The sequence below is a fragment of the Nannospalax galili genome, unplaced genomic scaffold, assembly GCF_000622305.1.
Source record: "Nannospalax galili isolate Female #2095 unplaced genomic scaffold, S.galili_v1.0 scaffold1421, whole genome shotgun sequence".
In the NCBI taxonomy this organism is placed as follows: domain Eukaryota; kingdom Metazoa; phylum Chordata; class Mammalia; order Rodentia; family Spalacidae; genus Nannospalax; species Nannospalax galili.
In genome coordinates this window covers 526,655-553,475 of record NW_008345746.1, presented here as the reverse complement: position 1 = coordinate 553,475, position 26,821 = coordinate 526,655, and the positions used below count along the sequence as shown (strand labels likewise).

The 26,821-nt window shown below is 56.4% G+C and overlaps 1 protein-coding gene across 5 annotated transcripts in view; it reads right to left on the bottom strand.

Annotated features, from left to right (window-relative positions):
• The window catches only part of Kcnt1 (potassium sodium-activated channel subfamily T member 1), an 82,114-nt gene that overhangs the window by 2,134 nt on the left and 53,159 nt on the right, over positions 1-26,821 (bottom strand). For 4 of the 5 annotated variants that reach the window (XM_017800305.1, XM_008841927.2, XM_017800306.1 and 1 more), the window contains 22 exons: positions 26,715-26,809; positions 25,735-25,915; positions 19,974-20,138; positions 19,603-19,739; positions 18,015-18,078; positions 17,804-17,912; positions 17,088-17,196; positions 16,726-16,875; positions 16,136-16,374; positions 14,555-14,789; positions 13,022-13,127; positions 11,677-11,849; positions 11,013-11,084; positions 10,712-10,846; positions 10,157-10,268; positions 6,841-6,942; positions 6,465-6,548; positions 6,208-6,333; positions 5,839-5,859; positions 4,734-5,058; positions 3,311-3,373; positions 76-163 (listed from right to left, as the gene is read on the bottom strand). In XM_017800305.1, the coding sequence (XP_017655794.1) occupies positions 76-163; positions 3,311-3,373; positions 4,734-5,058; positions 5,839-5,859; positions 6,208-6,333; positions 6,465-6,548; positions 6,841-6,942; positions 10,157-10,268; positions 10,712-10,846; positions 11,013-11,084; positions 11,677-11,849; positions 13,022-13,127; positions 14,555-14,789; positions 16,136-16,374; positions 16,726-16,875; positions 17,088-17,196; positions 17,804-17,912; positions 18,015-18,078; positions 19,603-19,739; positions 19,974-20,138; positions 25,735-25,915; positions 26,715-26,809 (2,891 nt within the window). The remainder of the gene's footprint in view (positions 1-75; positions 164-3,310; positions 3,374-4,733; positions 5,059-5,838; positions 5,860-6,207; positions 6,334-6,464; positions 6,549-6,840; positions 6,943-10,156; positions 10,269-10,711; positions 10,847-11,012; positions 11,085-11,676; positions 11,850-13,021; positions 13,128-14,554; positions 14,790-16,135; positions 16,375-16,725; positions 16,876-17,087; positions 17,197-17,803; positions 17,913-18,014; positions 18,079-19,602; positions 19,740-19,973; positions 20,139-25,734; positions 25,916-26,714; positions 26,810-26,821) is intronic. The other variant, XM_017800307.1, reaches the window with a different exon arrangement.

Below are 26,821 nucleotides of genomic sequence, written 5' to 3'. Positions count from 1 at the left end.
AGGTAGCCACACCAGACCTGTGCTGTGGGGCCTGCGGCCCAGGCCTGATGCCAGGAAGGGCAGGTGTGTACTCACACAATGTCGTTGGGCTCCAGCCTTGTGTCAGGTGGGGGGTTGATGAGGACATAGGAGAGGGTGTTCTGATGATGATCATTCATCTCATCTACAAAGGACACAGCCCACCTGTTACCGCAACTTTACCCAGTACAGCTCTGCGGGGGCCCTGAAGATGTAGAGGAGCAAATGCCCCAAGCTTTTCAGCCATCATACTGATTGGTTTTCCCTGACACCTGTCCTCAGCTCCTGCCTGAACTGGAAAGTGTTCAGCCAGGAAGGACAGTGGCACACTGGCTCCAACTCACCCGGCAGCTTGTTCAGCTGAGCAGCCAACATCAGGTGACATCTCACAAGTGTAGGGCCCTAGAGGCTCTGAGCACACCTGTACAGGCCTGCTTCCTACATAAACCTGGGTGGGCAGGTATACATGCCTGCATGCTCACATGCATGTACACTTGTGCACGCTCCTTAATACCTTTACCTGTACACACACATCTGTATACACCTATGCATATGCCTACATACGCACACATATACCTGTGTGCATGCATGAACACTCCTGCATGCTCACTTGCACACCCACATAATCTATAATGCCCATGTGCACTGTCACATTACACCTGTACATTACACACATGCTTGCACAGCACACCTGCTCATACCTACATACCTATATGCCACACACCTGACCCCAGGTCTCTAGAAACCACTCAGGATTTCCCCCTACCCTGATGTGACCTGCAGGTACCACCATTCCTAGGGACTGGATAAGTCACCCCACTTGCTATTATTTGGACTCATTAATTGGGGAGCAAGGTCCTTCCCTCCTGTTCATGGCTGGCTGTGCTGCTGCCCATCCTTGGGAGAGGGCCCAGGGTGGCCCTGGAATGTACCCCATAGGGGTGTGGGTGTCTCTAGAGGGGCAGACAGTTATCACACAGGTGTCTGCTTGACCAGCAGGGAACTAGGACCACATACAGTGCTGGCAGTGGCCCTGAGCTTGCTGGCCTCAGTTTACCCATCTGATAGCTAACAGTACCTCTGGACTCCAAGGACAGTGACAGGGACCTGAGACAGGGCCTCTTCTGTCTCTATGTCCCTTGATCATGATGGCCATGGTCAGAGAGAGGTGGAACCCTCTGTGGAGTTGGTGAAGCTGCCAGTTAGCCAGTCACACTAGGGAGGAGCATGCCTCCTCTCAGAGCTGGCATCACAGTGGAGCAGGCACTGGGATGAGCTCTTCTAGCCCCAAGCATGGAGTGTGGATGCAACATGCTTCTAGGAAATGGTAGCACAGGCTAGGCCTTGGGGCCAGTGGGTCCCTATACCTGGGACAGCTGTACCCGGGATAGTTCAGGTGCCACCAATGCCCTTGTCCACTTCTGCAGGATGGGAAGGCCTGGTGGCCTGCCCTCCACATACAGGATACCAGTTTCTGCTCTTTTCCCAAGTCCCACAGTCATTGTCTTCCATGGTGTGGCTCACGCTGGAGGCCAAGTGGGAAGTATGATCTTCTAAGACCAACTGCCTCAGTGCAAGACCAGCAGGGTTTGTGCAGGAGCAATGGTGCAGACATGCTCACACCACCACAGACCATAGCCACCAGCAGGGCACTGTATACCTAGCACTCTGGGTGGGGCCAGCCATGCTACGTGCCCCAAAGCCTGGCTTTGAGAGGGAGCTGCTGAGTCCTCCCTCCTAGGCCTGGGCTGCTTGTTCTTCCCCAGCCAGGGGCAGACCGGGACATGTCTGAGACTAGCAAAACCTGGCTTTGTGCTTTGGGGGTGCTACGCTGAGGGGAGCGAGCCAGATCCCTGCTATAGTGTCAGGGTGGGGTCATGGTTGGTCCTGTGGTACTGACTCCAACTGCCCAGCCAGGCAGAACAAGCCCAACTATTCTGAGGCAGCCTCAGTGGCCACATGCTTGGTGAAGGTGGACAGCCAACACGGGTTGGATGGGTTGGGCAGGGCCTGGCTTGAAAACTTTTCAAGAATGGAGACCCCTCACCAACAGGTCAGGCCTCATCGATGGCTATTTCCCACCACCATCTCCCTTAGCCTGGGACTCCCCCGGTCCCCAGACCCAGGCCCTGGGCATCCATACCCATTTCCCCAACTAGCCAGAGTTCCCCACCCTGAGCCTCAGCTTACTGGTTTAAGAACTGAAGTAACTTCAGGGCTCCATCTCCTGCCTCCTCTGTACACCAAGACCCTGGGCATGCCGCCCATCCTGGGGGAGGTCACCCGTTCCCTGAGAAGGATGTACATGACATCCTGGCATGGGATTCTGAGCCCTGACTCCCAGCACGTTTGCCCCAACCATAAGGGTGGTACTCAGTGAACACTCAGGAGTGTCTTGGGACCCTGTGGGAGAGCCTGGAGCTGCCCATGCCTGCGCCTGCCTAGGAACCACATGTAGCTGGGTGTAGGGTGTGCCCAGTTCATGCAAGCCACCAGCCCCAGCTCAGCTCTCTAAGTGCCTGGCAGAGGGCCCAGCTTCCATGACTACCATCACGGGATACAGGATGAGGGAAACCATGAGCCTAGGAGGTGACCCTTCACTTCTGTGGCTGCCCACTTTGCAAACGGCCCAGCTAAACCGACATGTACCTGGGCCCAGACACCCCCTAAAACTTGTATGGAGAGGAAGCACCAAGGGCCATGGCCTGGCTTCTGCTCCGAGCTCTGACTAAAGCCTCTGCGGTATGGAGGATGCAAGGCAGCTCCTAGAAGGAGATGAGGTGACTCCACAGCACTTGAGCACAGGCGGGAAATGAGGTTTGGCTCAGCTCTGTCTTAACTGAATGGAATGATCCCTTTCTTGAAGCCCCAAGTCCATCTGGTTTGGGCAGCCCAAGCCTGCCTGCTCCTGTGACACAGGGTGTGCCAACTCCCACCACCACATCCTCACTCCTGGCAAAGCCTGGCCCATTAAAGCACTCATGGACCTTAGGCATCCAGCGGAGAAGGCCAGAGAGGCCAGGTATGCTGGGGTGGCCTGATCCTAACAGAATTGGGTGATGTACTTAGGGCTGGCCCTGGAGGCAGGGGTGGGGCCCTATGACCCTTAGGATGAACCAGAGAGGAGGGGTAACAGGCCCACCAGAGGACCTGTTTATAGGTGAATGAAGCCCTACTGTCAGAGAAGGGTCTAGACCCCTCTCAACTCTCCTGGTCACTGCCTGGCCCAGTCAAGGTGGCAAAGATTTGGCATGCCCCCTGTGGTGGCTGGAGTCCACTGGAGCACAATTACCTTGCAAATATCCCAGGTTTACCCGATTCATGACATCACTGGCTGTTAAATTTGCTACGTCCTCTACGGAACACACAGGAGAGGCACAGACAGAAACAAGAGAGAGAGAGACAGGTCAGCAAGCAGCAAGGGAGGCAGGCACTGGTACAGCAGAGTGGGTGCAGGGCAGCGGCCAGCTGCACACAGATGCCGTCCACACTGGGACAGTAGTGGCCAACACTGACCACTCAGAAGCAAGTCAACTGCTGAAGGGGAGCTGGCCCTTCTCTGCCAAGCTCTGGCAGGTGGTTGGGGGTGGCACAGGCTAAGGAGCATATAGAGCAGGTGCCAGCTCTGGGTTTGGCCAACCACACTGTACTTTGTATCTGCCAGGACTCTCTATGGCTTGTGAATGCAGGAATCCCAAGTCTTGATGGTCAGTCCCCTGGAACAGGACGACGGCAGGGTACCCAGGGATGCTGAGGGGCTACTGGATCTGGAGCATGGTGGGGACGCCCTCCACACTGTCCATAGGGCTGGGGCTGCTAAAGGTTATAGGGGTTCACACTGTTCCCCAAACCCTGGCCTCAGTACTCCCCAGGCTTACCCCCCTCTCCAGTGCAGTCCGGCACTGCCCTGTGAGTCTACACAGCATGTCCGGTATGCACAACCAGCACATGGCCAAGCCTCAGTGACTCCTGGGAAGCTCCTTCCACCTGAAGGGGGCCCTAGGGTCCCAGCTCAGATAATGACGAACAGGATGCAGGTTGGGCCTGAGCAATGGCTGAATCTTGAGATGCCAAGGGAGAGGCACAGGCCAGAGTTGAGACCTTGGGCCTTATTTGGCTTCATCAGCAGAGGCAGCACCTCTGGAGATAAATTTGTTAGCCAGCTAGGGCACTTGTGGTGAAAGTCATACAGGTCACTCGAGGGGCTGCAGCAATCTGCCCAAACAGATGTTCACTTAGGGCTGACTATACCCTTGTAAGGGCAGTGGGATGGGCAGAGAAATGTTCTGGTGTGGGTCATCCCTATCCCCAATGATATGTCTGCCCACCCTGCCAGGGCAGGGCTCCTATGGTCTGTCTTCCATGTCTCCTGTGAGATGGGAGGACCTGACCTGTACCGCTAGCGAAAGCCATCAACTTTTGCGGAGCTGACCCAGACCCCCCACTCTATTCTTTCTCCAGGTCCAATCCTGTAGTTTATGGTGGGGAAACTGAGGCCGCAGGGTGGTGGAGGTGAGCCAGTCTGTGGGGCACCCTGAGCCTTTCCCATACTAGGTGGAACCCCTCTGCCCTCTATTGAGCAGTGCCCAGGTCACCATTGTGGGGCTCGAGCCAACTGTGCTGTAGGGGACAGGCAGAGTGGCCAGAAGGTGATCTGAGAGCCATGAGCAGCTCCACTGCGGCCCAGTGTACGCAGCCTTGCCACCTGCCCTTACCATAGCCAGTGGTGGGCAGCCCCAGGTGCTTCATACGGTTCTTGACTAGCTCAGAGAGCTCCTGGCGCTCTGAGCGTCGGTACAGGCTGAGCCTCTGCTGGGTGATCCACTCGGTGGCAACCGGTGCCTTCCCCGCCTGCTTGCTGCCTCTGCGGCTCAGCTTGCGGGCCCACTGCAGGCTCTTGCGCCGCAGCAGCGGGTGCTCAGCCGGGTCGGCGCTGCCTCCGTGGCGGCCGTGGGTGCTGCCAGAGCTGGCCCGTGTGCCCCAGGGCCCCTTGGCCTCCCGAGTATCCTCGCAGTCTTCCATGTTCACTGAGATCTGGGACTGCGCAGGCAGGAGGGCTGTGGGCTGGGGCCCCTTGTGGCTTGGGAAGGCAGGGGGATGGGCCCTAGGCCCACACTGTGTTTTCTCCTGTACCCCAATGTGCTTGGCAACTCCTGGCCCTGCCCAAGGTCTGGTCCAGTGTGGGGCCAGCCCATCCCTGTTTCCCTCCCAGGCTGAGGATGGCTCCTTAACCTCTCCAGGTCATTACTTCTGGTGGGTCTGGCTGGTCCCTCTGGCCTCAGTACATCTTGGCTTTGCCTCAGAATGAGGACTCTGTCTCTATTTGCTTCCCCATCTACAGATGGGGCAAGAGTCCCTGTCTGTTACACCCTTGTGTGTGTGTGGAGGGGGGGTTAATGGGAACAGAGAGGGAGTGTGGCAGGCTATGTATGCCTGAATAGGCACGTGAGGTGCTAGAGAAAATGGGACCTTACCAGGCAGTCAGGCAGTACCTTGGAGAGACTGAGGTGGGATAAGGGGGTCAGGCCAGACCATAGGGGTCCCCGCCACCACAGAGGACTGCAGTGTGACATGATTGTGGCACATGGAGCTAGGCCTAGCTGGGGAGTGCACATGTTGTGTGAGCCTATGGGTGACTCTCCCACCCCAGTTTCCCTGCTGTACAGGAGCATGGTATGGTAGCTCCTCAGCATCCCCCCCCATCGAGCTGCCTGGTGCCTGACACATCCTTGGTTCCTGCCTGCTTGGGGGCAGGAGGACTCCATGAAGTAAAGGTACTGTGAAGTGAAGCAAACTTCATGGGTCTCTGGGGGTGCTCACCTGGGCTCTGAGGTCGTGGGGCTGCAAAAAAACCAGAGGCCATCTGGGATCTATGGCTGTGTCCGCCTCCCCCCAGCTGCAGCCTTAGTCTCTGAGTCCACAGAGAACATGCAGAGGGCACGTAAGAACATGCAAGTGGGCTGGTGGCACCGGCCTCCCTCCGCCCAGTCCTCTGACAGCTCATGGACACTTCCCAAGGTCACCATTCTCCCCGGAGCGGCAGCTACCCTCGCTGGAGGTACATGTGTGGAGCACAAGCACCTGCTAGAAGAAGCCCCTGGGAAATGCTGTCACACCCAGAGCTGGACTGGGAGGGTGGGAATTACACAGGATCGGGGGCTACTTAACTCCACTCCCAGGCACCCTAACCTCAGAGGAGAAGACATGACACTCGGTCCTATAGATGCCGATGGGAATCTCTGCGCTGGAGGAGCAGAGCTTCTGGAAGAGGCGGCCATAGGTGCGGATCCAAAGGTCATCGTCGGTGATCTTCATCTGTAGTAAGTGTGGAGCACTAAGCTGGGGAGGGCCGGCCATGGGCAGTGCTGAGCGCCCGAGGGCTGCAATGACCCAGGAAGTGTGCCAGGCCTGTGCCACACAGCACCGAACACCTGGTCTGCACTTACAGCACAGAGGTAGCCGGAGCCCGGTGTGGTGTCAAGGCCCAGCAGCAGCCTGGTGATGGTGATCATGTAGTCCTTCACGAAGGACTGTGGGGCAGCAGAGCTACGTGAGGCAGGTACTGCAGCCACAGCGTGCGTGCACTCTGTGCGTTAGGTCCGAAAGGAACCAGAACCTCAAGCCGCCAGGGTGGACACAGGGCCACCCTGGGAGGAAAGACCCCGAAGGGAGCAGCGAGGTCTGCTGTTCCCACAGACAGGGCTCAGGGGTTCTGGGGAGGGCTGTTCGGAGAGCAACAGGACCAGACATCGGCCAGAAAAGGACTGGGGACTCTGGCCCAGGCTTCATGGCCCTGCCGCTTCCCTCCACCTTCCAGCTGACCTGGTAGAGCAGTGTGTCCAACATGCTGATGCTGAACACGCGGCCGGCGGCAAACGGCAGACGGAACATGAAGGCCAGGTTGGAACCATTCTCTCGCTCCCGCTGTAAGAAAGGGGTCCTTAGATGGCCCACAGAGGTGTGGACGGCTACTGGAATAAAGGCTGTATGCATGCATTTAGTGTATGAGCATGTGTCCATGCAGTGTATGCACGGGGTGTACGCCTATGTGTATACATGTACATATGTGCCTGAAGGTATAGCGTATATATTTGTGTGTGCTGTGTGCCTGGGATGTATGAATGTGTATGCGTATGTGATGTGTACCCATGTGTGTGTGTGATGTATGCATGAGCATGTGTGTACAGATATGCATGTGGATGTACTGTATGCATGTGTGTGCACTGTATGCATGTACATGTGTACATCATGCATGTGAACAGACGCATATTTGACCATATACCAACAGACGCCTGGCCATCAGGCCTGAATACCCAGCTGCATCTCCGCAGACAAACTTAGGGCCAGAGCCTGGGGACAGTTTGGGGCTCTGAAAAGGAAGTGAGGCCTGGGGCCTGCAAGGCACAGGCCTTGCATCTGGCACACATTCTGCCACCGTCAATTCTAAGAGTCATATTCTTTTTCAAGGAGCTAGACCTCACACCTGTGGGGCAAGTGTTCTACACTAACTGTACCCCTAGCCTGAGATTCTCCATAATCTTAGCAATTTCATCTTGAACCGTACTTTGTGATGTCTGGGTGTGGCCAGGGGGCTGTTCTGCACTGTCACTGCTCGCTGCCCTCTTTGCACATGCTCATGAGGCTCAGGGCAGTGAGTCTGCTGACCTACGGGATGTATTTCTTGGAACAAGCTGCTGCAGACTTAGTAGGTTCTGAAGCTGGAGGTCTGGAGTGTTTCCAGGCCTGAAGTCCAGGGCCAGCTGGGCCTTGCTCCCTCTGGAGGCTCTGCAAGACCCTTTGCCCCAGTTCCTGGGGACGCCTTGAGTCCTTGGCCGACTGTATCTTCCTCCGTCTTCAAAGCCAGGAGCACAGTCTCTTCACATCTCTGACTTTCTGCCCATCACCACACCTTCTGATTCTGTGTGGTGGATGTCGATGTTGAGGACCACCTCTCATCTCAAGTTCCTTCGTGTGGTCCCTGTGCAGAGTCCTGAGATGGAAGGGGATTCAGTCACACGCTTGGGGATGAAGGCAAGCAAAATTTCCAGGCCGCTCTTCCAGGTGGGCACCCACAAGGGGATTCAAGTGAACGCAGACATCCATGGCCGTGTGAGAGGACACTGGTGTCAGAGGACATGTCCTGTAGCTGCAGGAACTTGCTTTGAGGAAAGACAGCCCCCAGAGGCCACAGGCAGCCTCGCCTGCTCTCTTAGCAGTCTGTCACCCTCTACGGCTGCTTCCTGCTGGTGGCAAAAGGAAGCAGACAGGCAGGACAAGGCCCTGAAAGTGACTTTCGTTTGTTCTTCGTTGCGCACCAGTGACAGACAGGGACGAGTGTCACGGGAGGCGCTGAGTCATCAGGCAAAATGGTGGTGCCGGGATGTGTGGGCACGGCTGGTCTGTGAAGAATCAAGTATGTCTGACAAGATGTGGTTGAGCCGGGGTGATTCCGCATCACCAGTCAGGGTTCTCCTGTAGTGGTCGACCCTGCACTGCGCCTCATGAAGGTGAACAGTGGACTGAATTGCGTAACTCAAGAGCTCCACCGACTTTCCTCAGAACACTAGACAGGTCCCAAAAGACTATGGGAGGAGAGGAAGCAGAGTGTAGCTTTCTTTCCAGAACTTTCCCCCGTATTTTAGACAAAGAGTGTGCGTTTTCTTCTGCACTGAACCATGCAAAGCTCAGTCCCGGAGGGACTTAGCGGAGTGACGATGCGTTTACCAAGAGTGGAACGTGGGAGTTGGGGCCTGAGAACAACCGGCCAGGGGCAGCAGGGTAGGGACGGCATCCTAGGACACCAAGCCAGTCCGTGAGAGTTTGGATGAGACAATCATGGAGGACGAAGCTGTCACCACAGGCTGCCAGCCCAGGCCCGGATCAGAAGGTGGGATTAGGGACAAGGTCCACTCCTCCCTCCAGGGAATCCTACTTATGTCTCCCCTGGGCCCAGGTGCAAAAGGTGCTGTCCACGGGGATTCTGGGACACTTCTTGTTTTTTTTCTTCAATATTACTTTGTAGAATATACATTATAATAAATGTACACGTCTACTGTTTTCATTCCTTTCTTTTTAAAAAAAGGGTCTCATACAAGGCTAGTTAGATGGTTCAGTGGGTAAAGGCACTTGCCACCAAGCCTGATGACCTGAGCTTGATCCCTGGGACCCACATTGTGAAAGGAGAGAGCTGAATCTAGCAAGTTGTCCTCTGACACCCACATGTGCACCATGACATGTGCATAGGTACACACATGCACACACATGAAATAAATGTAATTTTAAAAGTATTTTAAAAGCATCTCATACTACCCATGTAGCCTGTCTGAAGTGTCTGAAGTGTCAGCGACCCAAGACCAAACCTCTCCAAGCGCAGACCTGGCACTCATGGACTGCAGATTTTACCATCTTCAGAGAACCGTGGTGGCAGCAGCCTGCTCCCCTTCGCCCCCTCCTTGGCCTGCTGCCCAGAGCCCAGGACATGGTTCAGTGTGGATCCCAACCCCTCACCAGCCCTGAGGTCACACAGCAATGTCCTTATCACACACCTATTGTCACATGATGGACCCAGAGCTACTCACTGCCCTGAGATGGACCATGGTCAGTAAGGCCAGGCCTCTCAAAGAGGATGAGGCAGTCCCATCAAGAGTGGGATGTTACATCCACTGCTGACATCTACAGAGGGTACCACGGAGCTTGCTAGCTGCTCACTGGCCGTAAGTGCCAGTTTCACCCACTTCTAGTCCGCCTTGAAGGCCCATGAGGGGCAGGGCTGGCCTCAGAACTGTGTGTGGGACATAAGCTCCACTTTGACTCCACACCTGGGCACTAGCCTGGACTACATTCAGTTAACACTGTCTTCCTGAAGCTGAGGCCCTTTTCCTGAGACCTGTGCCCATTTACACAATCCCAGCAGCCTGGGGCTGCTAGGCAAGCCTTAGGCCTCCCGAGTGGGCCCAAGCAGGCAGGGCAGGGTGGGACCTGGACAGGCTGGACAGCAGGAGTCTTCTGTCACCTGAGCCCATCTCCTAAAGCTCCAGCAGGACAGGAGCCCACGCTCCCTTGGCCCTGCTTCTGCCCCTTTCTCTTGCTCTCCCTCGGGTCCTGGGCGAGGGATGGCCCATCAGCAGGGAACACTTACCTTTTCCAATTTAGAAAGAGCCAGAGAGTAGCTATCCTTGGCACGAAACTGCATGAACCGCATGTTGGAAGGGTGTGTGAGCTCCGTCGTGATGCTGAGGCTGGGGAAAAGCCTGGGGGAGGGACAATGTGGGAGGCGTCCTGGGGTCGGGGCTGCAGGTCTCAGAGTAGATCCCAGGGCTGTGGTCATGGTTGTGGGGACTCCAGTGGGTTCTGCGGCTGTGGTCAGGGCTGTGGGATCTTTGATGGGCCCTGTGGTCACACTTGTGTGGTCTCTTACAGGTCCCAAGGTTATAGCTATGGGGAGGGTGTCTCTACTGCATCTTGTGGTCAGGGCTGTGGACTCTGGAGGGGCCTGTGGTCAGGGACAGGAGGTCTGTGGTGGATCCTGTCATCAGGGCCGTGTGCCCCACGGTCAGAGCTGTGTGGTCTGGTGGGTCCCACTGTCAGGGCTCTGGACTCTCGAGGGTCTCGTGCTGAGTTTTCACAGCAGCCTCACGGCCGTCTCTGTGGGGCCCTCAGCACGGGGCGTGGCTCCTACGGGCCGTGCGCTCACCGGAACATGGTCTGCACGTTGACAATGGTCTTGGCGTCGGCCATGTAGTCCTCCTCCGCGCTCATCGTGCTTTCCTTGTCCACCACCACCAGGTTGTCGGCATAGATGATACCGCACTGCAGCAGGCTGTCCAGGCTGTGCCGGGTGAGGCGTGCGGCCGCAGGATCACACCCCCACCCCTCCGCCCCTCTAAACCCCTCCCCTTTCCCCCGGTTGGGGCTGCCTGCTCATTTGGGAAGCTCTGGGAGAGGAGGGCTGAGGGACAGGAAGCATCCTGGCCATGTGGCCACTCGTATCTTACTTGTCCACAGAGCCCTCCATGTAGTAGACCATGGGGAAGCAGCAGATGGCCTCTAGGAAGTGGTGGTCAGGTCTGTAGGGACAGCAAGGTCTAGAGGTTCCACCTGCTCCCTGGCCCATCCTCCGCGCACTCTTGGGGACCCCCAAACCATGGGACCTGTTTTTTTTTTTTTTTTTTAATGTGTATAAGTGTATTGCCTGCACGTGTGTAAGCTCACTCATGTCATGTAATGCCTATAGAGGTCAGAAGAGAACCTTGGATCCCCTGGAAATGGAGTTCTGGGTCATAGATAGCTGCCATGTGGGTGTTGGGAATTGAACCCTCTGCAAGAGCAGCCAGTGCTCTTAACCACTGAGCAACTCTCCCGCCCTGGGAGCTGGGAGCTGTTATTTATTCAACCCAAGGGAAATGGTGCTGGACTTGCTGAGGTCAGACAGCCAAGACTAAACCTTGAACTTCAGCTGCCCAAGTGGGTGAAAGGGGCTGTGGGGTGAGAACCCCTGCAGCTCTGCCCGCTGGGACTCTCTGTCATGGACGGGAGGATGAGGAGGAGCTGCTAAAGGCCCCAAGGCAAGAGACGCAATGGCTGCAGAAGACGTGCACCCTCTGCCAGCTGGCGGTTCCTGGCGAAACCAGGTGCCACGGGGACCCCACAGGGCCTCACTTGTTGTCCAGCAGCAACACGATGGGGTTGAGCTCCCTGCGGGACCGGTAGTAGGCGCGCAGCGGCACGATGAAATTGTAGAGCCCATTGCCTGCGGTCTCTGCAGAGACGATGATCAGTTTGTTCTTGAACCCATAGGCCTTGGCGTCTTCATAACTGTTGTGCTTGCAGCCCTGGGGACAAGGGGCGCACAGGCTGGCCACCACCCTGGCTATGGGAGGAGCTGGTAGAGGGGACGTGGGGACATGCAACATGTGTACACGGGAGCCCCGGGGCCACCCACCATCAGGACTCAACCAGCTGGTAGGGGTCGGCGCCCACAGACCTTAGTGGACGGCAGCCAGCACAGCACAGCATTTGGCTACAGGCGTAGAAATACAGACAACCAAGATGCATGTGCACAAATGTGTGCACATTTGCACATGTGATGTGTTCACATGCACACGTTTCCTAGCACAGAGCTCAGAAGCAGGGCCACTGGCGGGGTGGCCCGATCCTGTTTCCTAAAGCCTCTTTCCTTAAGTGGCGTCAGGCCTCAGTTGGAGGCACCCTTTGTCAGGACTGAGCTGGACACACATAGTGAGGAAGTGTGAGAGGCTGGCAGGCATCAAAGGGCTATGATCCTGTAACAACCCAACAGGGTATGGGCCTCAGCCATGTGGGCCCAGGGGACACCTTCCTCCCATTAGTGTGTTAAGGAAAGCCATCGGAAAGCTCCGGAATTAGGAAGGCTGACTCTGAGAGTGGGGTAGGTTAGCAGTCCTGAGAGTCTCACAGTAACCGAGCCACAGAGAGAAACGGTCACTTTCACAGTGGGACAGCATGACCACAGATGTGGCCGAGGCCCCACACTGCTTTAGGTGACCCAGCCCTGACATATGGGCTGGGCCCTATCATGGAACAGATCATGTCCCACCAACCAGAGGCCAATCTCTTCAAAGGCCCAGTCAAGGGGCCCCAGGGAAGGTGGAGGATGGTCAAAGGGAGTGACAGAAGGTGCTGCCTCAAAGGGTGACAAAGGCCTTTGGAACCATTAGCTCTACTTGATACCAGACCCTGGCCCTGCCTGATGCCACTGGGGCTGTGTGATAGTCCCCACTGCCTGGAAACATACAACATATTTTGGGGGTGAGGGACAAGATGGTCCTAATCTGCTCTCAGCCTGTCCAGCAAGTGCTGGTTGAGGTCAGAGCAAGGAGGCTGAGGGCGGGCGGGCAGGAGAGGCAGGAGGGGTCTATAGCTTCTCCAAGAGTTTACAGCTAGGCCAAAATATCAAACCATCAAAGTGGGGCGGCAGGTGGCCAAGGCGAAGTCCAGGTGCAGTTCTGGTGAGATGCAGCCTTACCTTGTCCAGCCGCAGACAACAGAAGGGGGCCTTCACAGGCAGAAGGTGGCACAAGGTGGGGGAGCTGCCAATGTAGGGTGAGTTTGGGGGGTAGCCCTTCACATACCTGCATAGAGACAGGGAGACCCCAGCATGGTACCACACTACCTCAGAGCTACCCTTGGCCTAGAGTATTACAGGCTCACCCACTGTTGGCAGATGACTCCCTCTCCCCAGCTCTCAATTTCCTACACCTGCCTGGGATGGCCACATCCTATGAGCTCTTAAGGATCTGTCCCCACCTGATAGATCAGCAGCTGCCACAGATTAGGGCTGGAGGAAGTGCACTTGGCCCTGGAGAGACTCAAGGGTGCAGAGGGGCCACAGTGAGTGGCCCCTCGACACAGGACCTAAGCAGGATTGGGGGAGGGTCACTGGCTACCAGGCAGTCTCAGGAACCCTTTACCCGCAGGGATCAGTCCTCAGTCGCCTAGGCATAAAACAGGGGTGGCCTGTATCTTGTAGGACCCCTCACGTCCCTGAGGGAAGACAACTCTACACAGTGTACACGGACGGACATACATACACACAGCCTGGAAGCTGGGGAGGACCCAGGAGCTGCAGTCACCACTGAGCCCCCTGTCTGATGCTCACAGTGCCCTGGGTGATGTGATGGGCAGGTGCCTTGTGCTCTCCCCTCTGCTTCTGCTGGGCCAGGCTGGTCTCCCAGCAGGCTCCCTCCCAATCCCCATCCCAGTGTCCAGGTCATGCTCTGTCACTGGCCCAGGCACAGCCCTCTACCTCTGCTTCCAGGGAAAGCGGCTTTAAGGGACACAGCCTCAGGACCCACATATTTTTTGTCTACAGATCTGCCATCAGTGGTCCCTCAACCTTACAGCAGCTCACAGCAGCCAGCATACCCTGGCTGAGGCCAAGGTGACCAAGTTGTTGAGGACTGGTGTCCTTCCTGGTTTCAAACAGGAAGACCCCAGCCAGGATGGACACGAAGTTGGCCTCTGGTCTTGCCAAATCGCCTGCTGGTGACCTCTGCAGACTCTGCTCTGAGGTCACCCCCAGGACACCTACCCCTAATGAGGTGAGCCATACCCCACAGCGCCAAGAGGAGTTGACCCAGCTGTGAGGTGGGCCCAGGGATGGCTACGGGTCCCTGCCTGACTCCAGATCAACTCATAGGGTGACTGAAAACAGAGAGCTCAGGATGGGCTGGTATGGGGCTGCTAAGGGGGGGCACGGATGGGCCCCTCACCCACCTGGCTCATGTGTATCGCTATGTAGACTCTATGAGCCCCACGAGCTCTGACCCCAGCCTAGGTTGAGGGGAGGGGCCAGCCTAGTAGACACTTCTAAGTGGCTCCTAGGAACCAGGCTTCAGGTAAGGCAGAGGCAAAACACCCCAGCTCTGGTTCCTACACGGAGGACCAGAAGACCCCATCTGCCTTGCAGGGATTTCCACAAGGCTGAGCGTACCCGAGTGTACCTAGCATTGGGGACCTTTCCCTCCCACTGAAAGCTGGGCTCCACATCAACACTCACTCTATCACGGAGAGCCCCTCGTCGTCTGAGGGTGTCACCTCATCCTCTGATTGGTCACTCAGAAGGTCACACGGCAGCAGAGCTGAGCTGTCTGCCAGCTCCAGGACAGGTGCGATGCTGGGGCGCCGACTGCCAGAGCCGTTTTCTGTGGGCAGAGTCAGCTTCCCACTGCCCCCGCCGCTGCCACCCTGGGAGGGCCGGCACTCTGTGTTCTGCAGGTCCATGGCCACTGTCCCTGGACAGAGGGGTTGAACTTGACCAGCTGCCCCTCCCATCCTGCTCTCTGGGGCCAGTGGCTGCCAGAGTTGAGAACCTAGGCAGCCTCGGAGGCCCCAGCTCATGGCCAACTCATATTCCAGTTGCACAGCCTTGAATTTCAGCACCTCTCTGGACCTCAGTTTCCCTTTCAGGACAAAGAGGCTAATGGCCTCCTGACGGTGGTGATGCTGAGCAGACCTTGTGGGCCATCCAGGGGTCTATCCAGGTTGACTTCTGTGACCCCAATACTAACCTCCTGGGGAGCCTTGGGGCTCACAGGAAGCTGATCAGTCTACTTTGAGGGCAGGGCTAGGTGGGGTGTTATAGAGGACCAGTTAGGCTATTTTGCACTTGCTAATTGTTCCCTGGCCTGGCTTGGCCTGGGCTGGGGTGGGAGGGCTTCCTCAGTCACTGTGACTCTCTAGAAGCCACCGGGGGTGGGGGGTGGGCAGCAGGTAATGGGTGAAGGCCAGGCTGGTGAGTGGCAGCCACATCCCCAACACTTCTCTGCAGGCCTGGCCACCACTGCAAGGACAGCAGCAGCTCCCAGGCCTTGGCAGCTGGTGGCCCATGTCGCAAGTCACCGAGATTGTACCATGAGTCAATTTAGCCTGTGCATACCGTGGATGCTTACTTAATATGTCAGCTTGCTATGTAGGTCAGCTTGGGCCCAGCACAACATGAAGTATCAGTGCCCTGGCTAGCCCATAGGTCTGTAGCCTGAGTGGCTAAAAGACCTGTTCCTGCCGGGCGTGGTGACACACACCTTTAATCCGAGCACTTGGGAGGCAGAGGCAGGCGGATCGCTGTGAGTTTGAGGCCAGCCTTGGTCTACAGAGCAAGTTCCAGGACAGCTGGAGGTACAGGGAGACCTTGTGTCAAGAAGACCTGTTCCTGTTCTCCACTGTCTTCCAGAGGACCTGCCTTCTAAGTCCTGGCCCAGCTCAGGGAGTGGCTGGAACCAGCCTTGGGCCCACAGCAGCCCCAGGGAAGAGCTCTGAAACTAAGCTGTTAACTTCCGACTGTCCACACCCAGTAGCCACCAGGGCTTTGGCCTATTCAAAGATGCCCTGGGCTGAGAGAATTACCAGGAGCCTCTGGTCAGTAGTTCACTAGCCCACAGACTGCATAGGTAGCAGGTGCCTGGACACATGACCAATGCCCACCAAGGCCCTCAAAGGTGGGAGCACTCCCATTGGGTAGAGAGACTCATACTGTACAAGGAAGAGCTGAGTACTGGGGCGATTTCCTGCTTAGTGGTAGGTTGGGCGAGGGGCACACCCTTGGGAGTCACCCATCCATTACCCTGTGGCACCTGCTCACCCATGGAGGCGATAATGCTGTGCACAGGCAGCCGGGATGGACCCTCATACAGCGCCTGCCCCGAGAGGCCCCGCCTCTTTTGCTTCTCCTCCTGCTTGAAGATGAAGGCTGAGTTCTCCTCCTTGGTGATGTTGATGTAAAAGCAGGTGTCAGAAGCAGCCAGGATGTGCCGTGGCCCCGGATTCAGCAGGATGCTCTTGTTCTCCTCCCGTTTCAGCCCGATGAGGCACACACCATACCTGAGCAGATGTGGCCAGGAGCTCCAGGGCCACTCCAGGCATTCCCAAGGCTCAGGCTACTTTCCTCGGCTCCCTCCCCTCAGGTGTTGGGGACTCAAGGACCCCAGACTGGCCTTATGAGAAGCTTCAGGAAGGAGTGGGTGTGTGGCAAGCCTGGTCGTGGGATGCCCTGACCTGGCTGTCCTCACTAGGTGGGCAGGGCCAGGATGCCCTGTTCCTTGATGGGACTCTGCAGCCTCCTGCCCCTGGGCCTTGCCTATGCTAACCTAGACCTGGGTGGGGAGGATGGCTAGTCCAGTGGTGGTGGGGGCAGCGGGCCCCACCCTGTACGTAGTCCCCGGCCCTGCGTACTTCTTGTGTGCATGGAAGGCTGCGTAGGTAAAGCTCTTGCCCTCATACTCCCGGAAGAACTTGCTGTCACCCATGCGGATGTGGTACACCTCGTTGCCCGAGCAGCGTCCGTACATGCGCTGCCACTGCTCAGGAGACTCCTGTCCTTCCCTGATGGAGGACCAAGTTGAGGGGATTGTCATCCTGGGTCAGGACTACCCCTCCTACCCAGCTGGTCAAATGCACCCTGCATCTCCCTGGGCCCCTTCCTATGCCAGACCGCTGCCCGCTGCATGCCCTCCTCCTCCAGGGAGCCCGCCCTGCCTTGTGGGGTCTGTCGGAATGGCCAGGGCGTGGCGGTCGGTCTGGCGAGGGGCACTCACTGGCCACGGGACGTGTGCACCAGCAGGGTGATGAGGGTGGAGGTGGCCGGGCAGATGCAGTTCAGGGCCAGCATGGCATACTTGCACTCCTCCTCGCACACCACGTGGTCTGTGGGGACTGTGGGGTCAGGGCCCACCACCTCTGCCTCCTGCAGCCCCTCCCCACAGCACCCACTGCGGCTGTGCCGGCATCCCCGCCTGGTACCCCCTGGGAGCCCCACTGTACAGCTAGTTCCTGCTCAGCGTCAGTCCAGCACCTCTGTGAGCCTCTGAAGTCACACTTTGAACTCCAGTGGAGCACCTATGTTTCTGAGTTCCCCCAGCTCTACATGGGTGGGCCCTTACCTACCCCCTGGGTGCCTGACATGGACCCTGCTTACCCACCCCCCACTCAGCTGTCCAACTCGGGCCTTGCTCACCTGTCCCCAGCTGCCCAACCTGGGTCCTGCTCACTCATGTGCCCATCAACGGCCCTACCATACAAGCACTGGTCAGGCAGTGATCCTGCCTCCCCCACCTCACCTATGGCTCCTGCCCTCACTTACTTTGGCCCCAGAACAGGCCAGATCACCTGTCTCCTGGAGGCCCCCTATTCTCTGATAAAGAGATCTGGAGGGATATGTGCTGTCTCAGGCATTTCCTGAAGCCTGTATGGGTGATGTCCGCCCTCCTCCCACCTGTCTGCATAGTCCACATCCGTGATGCCCTAGACGCACCAGCAAACTTGACGTGGAACTTGTTCTCGGGCTTGAGGATCTGGACGTAGAGGGGGCAGTTGGGGGCAAAGTCTTTCACGGCCCAGGCTCGCAGGATGGTCTGGTGATCCTGGGGGGAGGTACGGTTGGCGTTGCGTGGCCTGCTGCTGCCAGTGCCTGGGCAGTGCGGGCTGAGGAGGGTGGGGATCGGGGAGGCTCTCCCTGAACTCACTGCGGCTGTGCGGTCCACCTCATTCCTGCTACTGAGGATAAAGCAGGCCTCTCCGTTGTCCATCCTGCGGAGCACCAGCTGCTGAGCGTGGGCTGAGGACCCAGGAGGGTCTCCCCGGGAGGAAGTCAGTAGAGGCGAGGATGTGTGAGGGTAAGGGGAGGACGGGCCAGGCAGGGAGTCCTGCTAAGGCAGTCAGACCTGGCCCCAGCACCAAATCCCAGTGCTCCCAGACCTCCTAAGCCTACCTGGCCCCTCCTGGCACAGTCTGGGCAGGTCACAATGCCAAGACCCCCTCACAGCTGAGTCCAAGCTCAACTGCTGAATGAGGACCACACGCCAGGCCTGCTGTGGAGACACCAGCTGGCCTGTGGGGACTGCTCAGCATTTATAGGCTGTGGTCTGACAGGGCCTGACGGGCTCTGAGTCACACTGCCACATCCATCCAACACTCTGGCCTCAGTGTGCAGTTGTCAGAGGTTTATGGTCAGAAAACATGGGTCCCCTTTAGATTGTGCCTCACCGTGTGCTGATGACCTAAGCCCAGGGGCAGCTGACCTGACATGGGGTGTGGTCTAGTCTCCAGAGGCATCTCATCAACCCTGGGCTGGGCCTTAGACCTTGTTCTCTCTTCTGTCTGACCACTTAGCTAGCTGCCTGGACTTGGGTGATTTCCGGCTCCTTCCAGGTTCCCAGGAGACTGGCTACAGAAACAACTCGACCTGCTTTCCCACAGTGGCGAGGCCCCATTCCACCTGGTACCACTGCCAGCTCAAGGGCTGTGGGGGACTTCTGGCCTGGCTGGTGCTTCCTCTCCCCTACCGGCTAACCCAAAACTGGACACAGGCAGGTGTGATACCATGTGAACTAGACAGGCCCACAAAAAAGGCTGCACTTATGGGTCCCCAGCTCAGGGTTTGGGGTGAGGGACCTGGGGCACTGTCTGGCTTGCCCTTGGCCCTGCACTGCCCACACTACATGATAAGGGCAGAGGAGGCTCCTGCATTAAAAATGTGGCATGAAGGATTTTGGAGGAACAGTTCCAGATGATGCACTACAACATTCTGGAAAGTTCCATGGAACAGCACGTTCTTGTCACCTCAAGTAACTCTGTCAACTTGTCTTTAGAGCAAGAGCCACCCTCAGCCCTCGTGACTTCACCACCGACTCGCAGCAGCCGGCTTCTCCGCCCCTGGTCTATTTTGAGCTCCCTGAAACTTGACAGAAAATTCTCAGACTCGGAGCAGGAGAGGGAAAGGTGTCCCGAGGCAGAAGGAGACTGAGGCCTGGCTGGGTGGGTTTGCCAGGCTGCCCAGCCGCAGTGACCCTGTAGGGATGGAGTCTGACCCCAGGGTCCTACCCACCTGGGCCTGACTGACTGCACGCCTCCCTAGCCCCACCTCCACCTAGGGATCTCTGCTTCCCTCAGACTTGTGCTCATCTGTGCCCCCACCTGGCCGCCCCTCCACCTGGGGACCCCGCCTCCCTCAGGCGCTGTGCCCAGCTGTACCTGTCAAGGCCCTATCTCTACCTGGGTACCCCCAGAGGCCTCAAGTTCAGGACTGGTTGTACCACTCTGACTGGAACTCACTTGGCCCGCATGAGGTCCTGGTCCTTGAGGGCAGAGCCCTGGAGGTAGATGACCCGCTGGGACCACAGAGGGATCTGCAGCACCCTGCGCACCTGGACATCCATTTCGGTGGGACACAGGATGACCACGTAGTAGTCCTGCTGGCCAGGTTGTGCATCAGTTCCTCCAGGCAGACTCCTGTTCCCCCCACCCTGCCCTGTTCTCATTCCCAGGGCCTTATGGGACAGCCATAAACCCCTTACTAGAAGGGGGTAACCAGGGTCTAGAGTGCTCAGGGGCCTTACCTAGGCAAGTGACAGTCCTGGGGAGAGGTTGATGGCTCTGGGAGCCAGAAAGAAAGCAGAGGACCCCAAGGATGCCCACAGCCTCACCTGGAGCCGGGGGTGGGCATAGAACTCATTCAGGAAGTCCATGAGGAGATCGATCTTGAGGGAGCTCACACACAAGACCACATGCTTTTCCGTCTGTGCCCGGTAGCGGCTGTAGTTACCCCCTGACTTCTGTCGTTCCATCCAGAGGTAGACAAGTTCCTCAAACTGCAAGGAGAGAGGGGTGAACACAGGCATCCAGTGGAGAACAAAGGCTGGGGCAGGCTGTGGAGTGGCAGCAGGAGGCAGAAGGAGGGTCTTGTCCCAGGTGGGAATGGCAGGTGCTGAGGACAGAGCGAGAGCACGCCCACTCAGCTATCAGGATTTGGGGTGATGGGGATGGCAGCCAGGGTAGAGACCAGAGCAGAACCAGGATACAGCACATATGAAATAGCATCGGAGACCATGGTATGCGGCACAGGCCACATGAGGGAGCTACATGTGCCCCCTCAGGCCACCACTGGACAGCGTGGAAGCCAGAGCCTGTGCTCCGGACATCTTGATAGTCAGGAGAGCCAACTCAGTAGTAAGTCGGTGACAGGAATCCCCCAGCACTGAAGCTAAGGACTGCTCTCTCAGCACAGTGGTCAGATTAGACCTCTGCACCTGGCTCTGAGGCTGAACATCCACTGCCTGTTCTGTCTCGAGCACTGCGGCACTTGTGGCTTTGGCACATTTCTGAATGGGCCGTGACAGCAGCCCTGCCCGCTGTGCCCACTCTCACAGGTGAGGAGCAGTCATCTTGTTTTCACGAGTCCCATGAGACCTGTGGGGGGGGGTTCCTAAGGCTGGGGAACACGGGACCCCCTGCAGATGGTACAGGGTGGGGGGATAGCACTGCTGGACACCCCTGGATGTCATCCCAACCTCTCAGGCCTGTTTCCTCATTTGAAGTGTGAAAACAACGCCTGCTTCTCAGGGTTAAGAGAATGGGTTGAGAGTAACCCCCCAAAATTCATGTCTACCCAGAACCAGGATGGGAGTTGATTTGGATTATGTGTTCATGGCTGTTAATTTGTTGGCCTGAGATCATCTTGGACTAGGGTGAGCCCTAAATCCAACATCTGGGGTCCCTACAGTTGGAGGAAGGGCCACAAGGCCATGTAGAGATGAGGTAGATGATGGAGGGATGCAGCCAGGGGGGCACCACAACCATGCAAGCCAACAGACCATGGGACTCAAGTCCCCTCAGAGTCCCAAAGGATGAGCCCACTGCAGCTTGGTTCTGACCCAGCCTCCAGGATGCCTGTTGTCCCAAGTGTTCTGACACTGATGTCCTAACACTTGGTTCTGGTCTGGGAAGAGGTGCCCAGCAGATGTTGGGTATCCCAGCATTGCACAGAGGCAGTCTTGGGCAGGGTCAATGTGACCATTCCCTTCCACCAGTGAGTTTAGGTAAGCTGGAAAAGGACCAGAATTCCCTCTTTCCTATCACTGGAGAGAGGACCACTCCTCCCAGGGGCACCTGGAGGAAGCAGGATGCTGCTGTAGACTGAGGTCGGTCATACCATCCACCTTGGCTATTCCCCCAGCCCTGGAAGGGGTGATTCCTTCCATCTGATGCCAGCACCCATGGGTCCCTCACTGAAGCCATTTCCTGCCTGTGAGTCTGGAAGCCCGGCTTGGCTGATTGGACACAGCAGGAGGGACACTGCACAGCTGCCAGCAGTGGCCTTGGTCCCTGTTGTGTGCAGGGTGTGTCCCCAAAGAGGCAGCTGTACCTGCCAATCACAGGAAGAAGACATACAGGCTGACCACAGCTGGTCTGAAGGGCCCCACAGTGGACATGGAGCCAGTGCAACAGGCAAATCTTCCCGTGGAAACCACTGGGCGTGGGTCCTCTGCTCAGGCAGAGCCAATCTTCATACGCAGATCTTGTAACCATGGCGCATTTTGAGAATCTACTCCATGGGTCTGAAGATCAGGGAAAGTGAGGGCTTACTGATGCTTCAGGGCAAAATGGGGCAGCCCAGACTCAAGAGGTAACACAGCAGTGGGACACGGAAGAGCTGGCCCCACCACACCCTATTCTGCTTTAATATAGTGGGACAGGTTGTTGTCAGTGCCATTTAGGTCCCTTACAGCGGTAGGCAGATTCTCTCATCTTAATTCTGGTGGACAGAAATTCTTTTTGATGCCCTTAGTGGTTATAGTGGGAATTCAGGCTCCCAGGGTCCCCCATGGAGAGCGAGCCTCAGGGTTCAGGAACCATTTGGCCTCTGGGTGCCCAGAGCCTCTGAGAATAAACAGAGTTCAATTCCTGCTTCATTTCAGTGACTCTGGGGCTGCTGGGGTGGAGGGTCATCTTCACTTTGGGGTGTGGGGGCAAGGAGAAGGGTCAGATGGGGTACAAAGGCCAAGTACGGCTGGACCAGGGCTGCCCATGGATCCACCCCTGACATTGTCTTCAGCTTCTGTGGGGCTGGGGCCTCTTGGGCCAGTCACTTGAAGGACAGGGTAGGGATCTGAATGAGAGGCCAGGAGCTCCGAGGGCTCTGTAGAGGGGACTTGGGCCAGTCACTTGAAGGACAGGGTAGGGATCTGAATGAGAGGCCAGGACAGAGCTCCGAGGGCTCTGTAGAGGGGGCTGTCAGCACAGCGAGGACAGGATCTAGAGTGGGCGAAGGGGTTCCCTAGGATGACTTCATCTGAAAGAATACGGGGCCTTTGTAGAGATCGGGACATAGCCTTCATGTCAGGAACCTGTGATCTGATCAGGATGACCACCAGGAGCTGGGATGGCAAGATCTGGGGTGTCACATCACCAAAGCCCACAGAGAGAAGGGGAGGGGAAAGGGGACCCCCAGAGGAATGCCACAGGACAGGGAAGACAGCTAGTATGAAGCATCTATAATCTAAGAAATGCCAGGTGGTGATATCAGAAGCCTCAAAACCCCTCTAGGCACCACCTCACTGACACCAGATTTTGGACATGTGGCCTCCTTAACTGTGAAGGGTACAAGCCTGCTGTTTGGGTTCCGGGTGTCGGCCACCTTTCAGGAGTCTCAGAAGACTCTTGCAGTCCTCCAGCCCTGGCAACTCTTAGACACAGAATGGCCAAGGCAGGGCCACCTTGAGTCTGGTGGCATGTGCAGGGATCCACAGTTCTAGCTCAGCTAAAAGGAGGTTAAATAACAGAACCCAACAGAATTCAACAGGATCCAACATAATACTTTAAAAAGTCGCAAGTTTGGGGGCTGGAGAGATGGCTCAGCAGTTAAGAACACTGGCTGTTCTTGCAGAAGACCTGGGTTCAAATCCCAGCTCCCACATGGCAGGTAACAACTGTCCATAACTCCAGTTCCAGGGGATCCGACAGCTTCTGTCCTCAGAGGGCATTGCATGACATGGGTGCACTTACCTACATGCAGGCAATACACGCATACACATTAAAATAAAATAATAAAAATATTAAAAGAAACTCTCAAGTTTGAACTGGGCATGGTGGCACATGCCTTTAATCTCAGCACTTGGGAGGCAGAGGCAGGAAGATGCGTATAAAGGCCTAAAGGCCAGCCTGGCCTATATGGTGAGTTCCAGGCCAGTCAGTGCTACATAGTGAGACTGTCTCAAAAAAAAAAAAAAAAAAAGGTCACAAGTTGGGTTTATCTTAGGAATACAAGAATGGTTTAAAATGGTTTAATACTGGCCAGGCATGGGAGGCAGAGGCAGGCAGATCTCTGTGAGTTCAAGGCCAGCCTGGTCTACATAGTGAGTTCCAGGACAGCTGGGGCTACAGGGAGACCCTGTCTCAAAAAGACCAAAAAAAATGGTTTAATACTAAATAAATGCTTAAATCTGTAAAAAAAAAATCCCTCCATATATATATATATATAAAACTTATGACAGTAACAATTTTAAAGAGAAAACACTTAATTGGACTGATGAAAAGCAATTGATTTTTAAAATTCTGCTCTCAGCAAAGGGAGATGAGAGGGAAAAGCACTGCACCCAACTAAGCAGATGGTCAAGGGAGAGCTCAGAGGCTTAAGGACTGGAGAGGAAATCAAGGATGATTCTGCAGGGGCAGCACATGGAAACTTTCAGCGATCAGCACAGCCTGCCAGACACGCAGTCCACACACTAGCACGAGCAGAAGAAACAAAAACGTAACAAGACCAGCAAGAAATTTCCTGAGAGCTGTGCAAGACCTTGGGAAAGGGAGCTGCTCAAGGCCTGGACAAGCGTCAGTGGGGTTCTGATGACGCCCCCACACAGCGAGGCTCGGGGAAGGCAGAGCTTGACAGGTGAGTCAGATGATGATGATGATGATTTAAATATTCCATCATTTTTATTGTATGTGTATGTGTGTACTGCTTGCATGTGTGTAAGTGCAACCGTGTTGTGCAGTGTCTGCAGATGTCAGAAGAGGGCACTGAATCCCCTGGAACTGGAGTTATAGATGGTTGTTAGCCGCCATGTGGGTGCTGGGAATCGAACCTGGGTCCTCTGCAAGAGCAGCCAGTGCTCCTGACTGCTGAGCCATCTCTCCAGTCCCCCTTGTTTTGGAAATAAGGTCTTGCTATACAGCCTAAGTTGGCTTTGACCTTGAGCTCCTACTGCCTCAGCCTCCTAAGAGCTGGAATTACAGGCCGGCACTACCAGAGGACTGGCTTGTGAATTAGAAATCTACAAAAAAAGCAAAGATCCAAGAAGCTTTGGAACCTGACACAGGTGGGAGATATGTTCCAGGGTCTTATGTGCATAGCTTAGAGAGCTGAGGTGCTGTTGTGGGGAACGAGGGATGGGCACAGAGCCAAGGCAGGCCCATCCTGGCCCCAGCACACACATTCCATTCTGGGTGGGCTAGAATCCTCTATGCAAGAAGCAAACTTTATAAACTTTTGGAAGAAAGTGGAAGTGTATGACTGAGAGAGGGAATGGTCTTTTTAGGCAAGACAGGAAAATGTGACAGGAAAGCTCGTTGCATTTGACTTCATTAACGCGACAACGGTCTGTAGAAGGGCAGGGCCCTCTAACAGGCAATCAGAGAGGAAGAAACTTCCTGTAAGGGTGTAGGGGGGCAGAAGCACCTCAAATGGCCCCGTGCAACTTCCATGGAGAACAAGGACGGCAAATCACGACGGAGAAAGCTGCCGCTGCAGTGCGCAGCCCCACACGGGGCGGAGGGAGGACCCGCCAGCACAGGCTCTGCCTCAAATGCCAGGAGCAGAGCTCCGTGTGGGAGGCTACCCAAGGCAGTGGCAGTTGGCACCTCATACCTGGGCACCTCTGGCACATGGCAGGCTTTCAGAGCAGACTGCCCTGGACAGGGGAAGTGGGGAGGCAGGCAGCTCTTCCTGAGAGAAGTGGAGGGTCACCTGCTGGGCTGGGGGCTTAGTCCTCCAAGGCCAGGGATGGGGCTGGCCTGAGGGCAGAGCTCAGGGTCAGCAGTGTCCTTCTAGGTGCCGCTTGTGGCCTTGGAAGCGCTTGGCTGTGGTTGGGAAAGGGGGTGATGTTCATTCCCACAATCCTCTGCCTCTGCACAGGGCCTAGAAGAGGTCACCTGGGCACCTGAGGCCCTCTGGAAGGAACAGCCTGTGATCTACTGTGCTGACGGGTTGATCACCACCTCATTCACCAGACTCAAAAGAGACCTTCTGCAACAGCCCACCCCAGAATGGGAGCCACCTCCTCTAGGCCTAGTGCTCTAGGAATGGCCTCCTGACACATGTTCACATCCCCGTGGCTCTTTCCTGTCCTTTGGTTGCTCCTCAGGGGATGCCTCCTGGTTGGCCTTGTGTGGGCATGAGGACTCACTCACCTGCAGTGGGAGCACCACAAGGGTCACACAGATCAGGATGACCACTAGGAGCTGGGATGGCCAGATCTTGGGGGTCACATCACCGAAGCCCACAGTGGAGAAGGTGACGATGCAGAAGTAGAAAGAGGTCAGCAAGTTCAGGTTTCCGCCTGCTCGCTCCAGGTGCTGGATCCCACAGGTCCTAGAAATCCAAAGGGCTGGGCTTTTAGCAGCAAAGGGGCGGGGCTGAGTCTGAAGGGGATGGGGCTGCACCAGAGAAAGGGCAGGGCTGCGGCAGGGAGGGGGTGGGGTGCAGTGGTGTAGACGGGAGGCAGGGTCTTCTCATCCTCCCCACTCCCAGAGGGGGAGGCTCTGCCAGTCCTGGGAACCCTGTTACTCAGGACCTAAGCAATGCATCTCTGGTCACCTGCAGTACTGTGTGAGAGAGTATGTGGAACTGAGCCTGGATGCCTGCCACCCACAGATGGACCCTGGTCCCCTAGCACTGAGTTGGAGTCTGAGGCTGGGAAAGCTGCTTAGTTGATTCAGCAGAGAGGGGGTAGGTTTCCAGCTCCCAGGCTGCTCATCTGTCCTCCCGGCCCCGCATGCCACTCCTGGCCTGGCTGACGCTAAGACTTGGTTCCTCCTGGCCATGGATGGCTACTGAGCCAGCTTATCCTTGCCTGAGGGTTAGTAAGTGATGACCCCCCACATTACTCTGGCTGTTCTTAGCAAGACATCAAACTAAAGGGCCCCATGTAGCCCAGGGCCAATTCCTTCAGAGCTGTAGATGTAGCCAACCGGGTGGGACACACTTGTAGCCCCGACACGGGGGCCTCCTGACTCTGAATCCTGGACATGAGACTTTGGAGTAAGGCTCTATAGTCAACTCTATGCCCCATCTGTCCACCCCTTGGCCTGTCCTCCAGGCTCTAGGTCTGCCCAAGGAACGGGCTATCCCTGGCCACCCGATGAGACTGTGTGATGTCCAGGGCACTCACCCCGTGAAGACGAGGCATAGCAGGGTGCAGAAGAGGATGAGCACCTGGTTGAACATGGCTGATTGTGTACGTAGGATGGCTCGGTGGAAGTCGTTCTGCAGAGGACG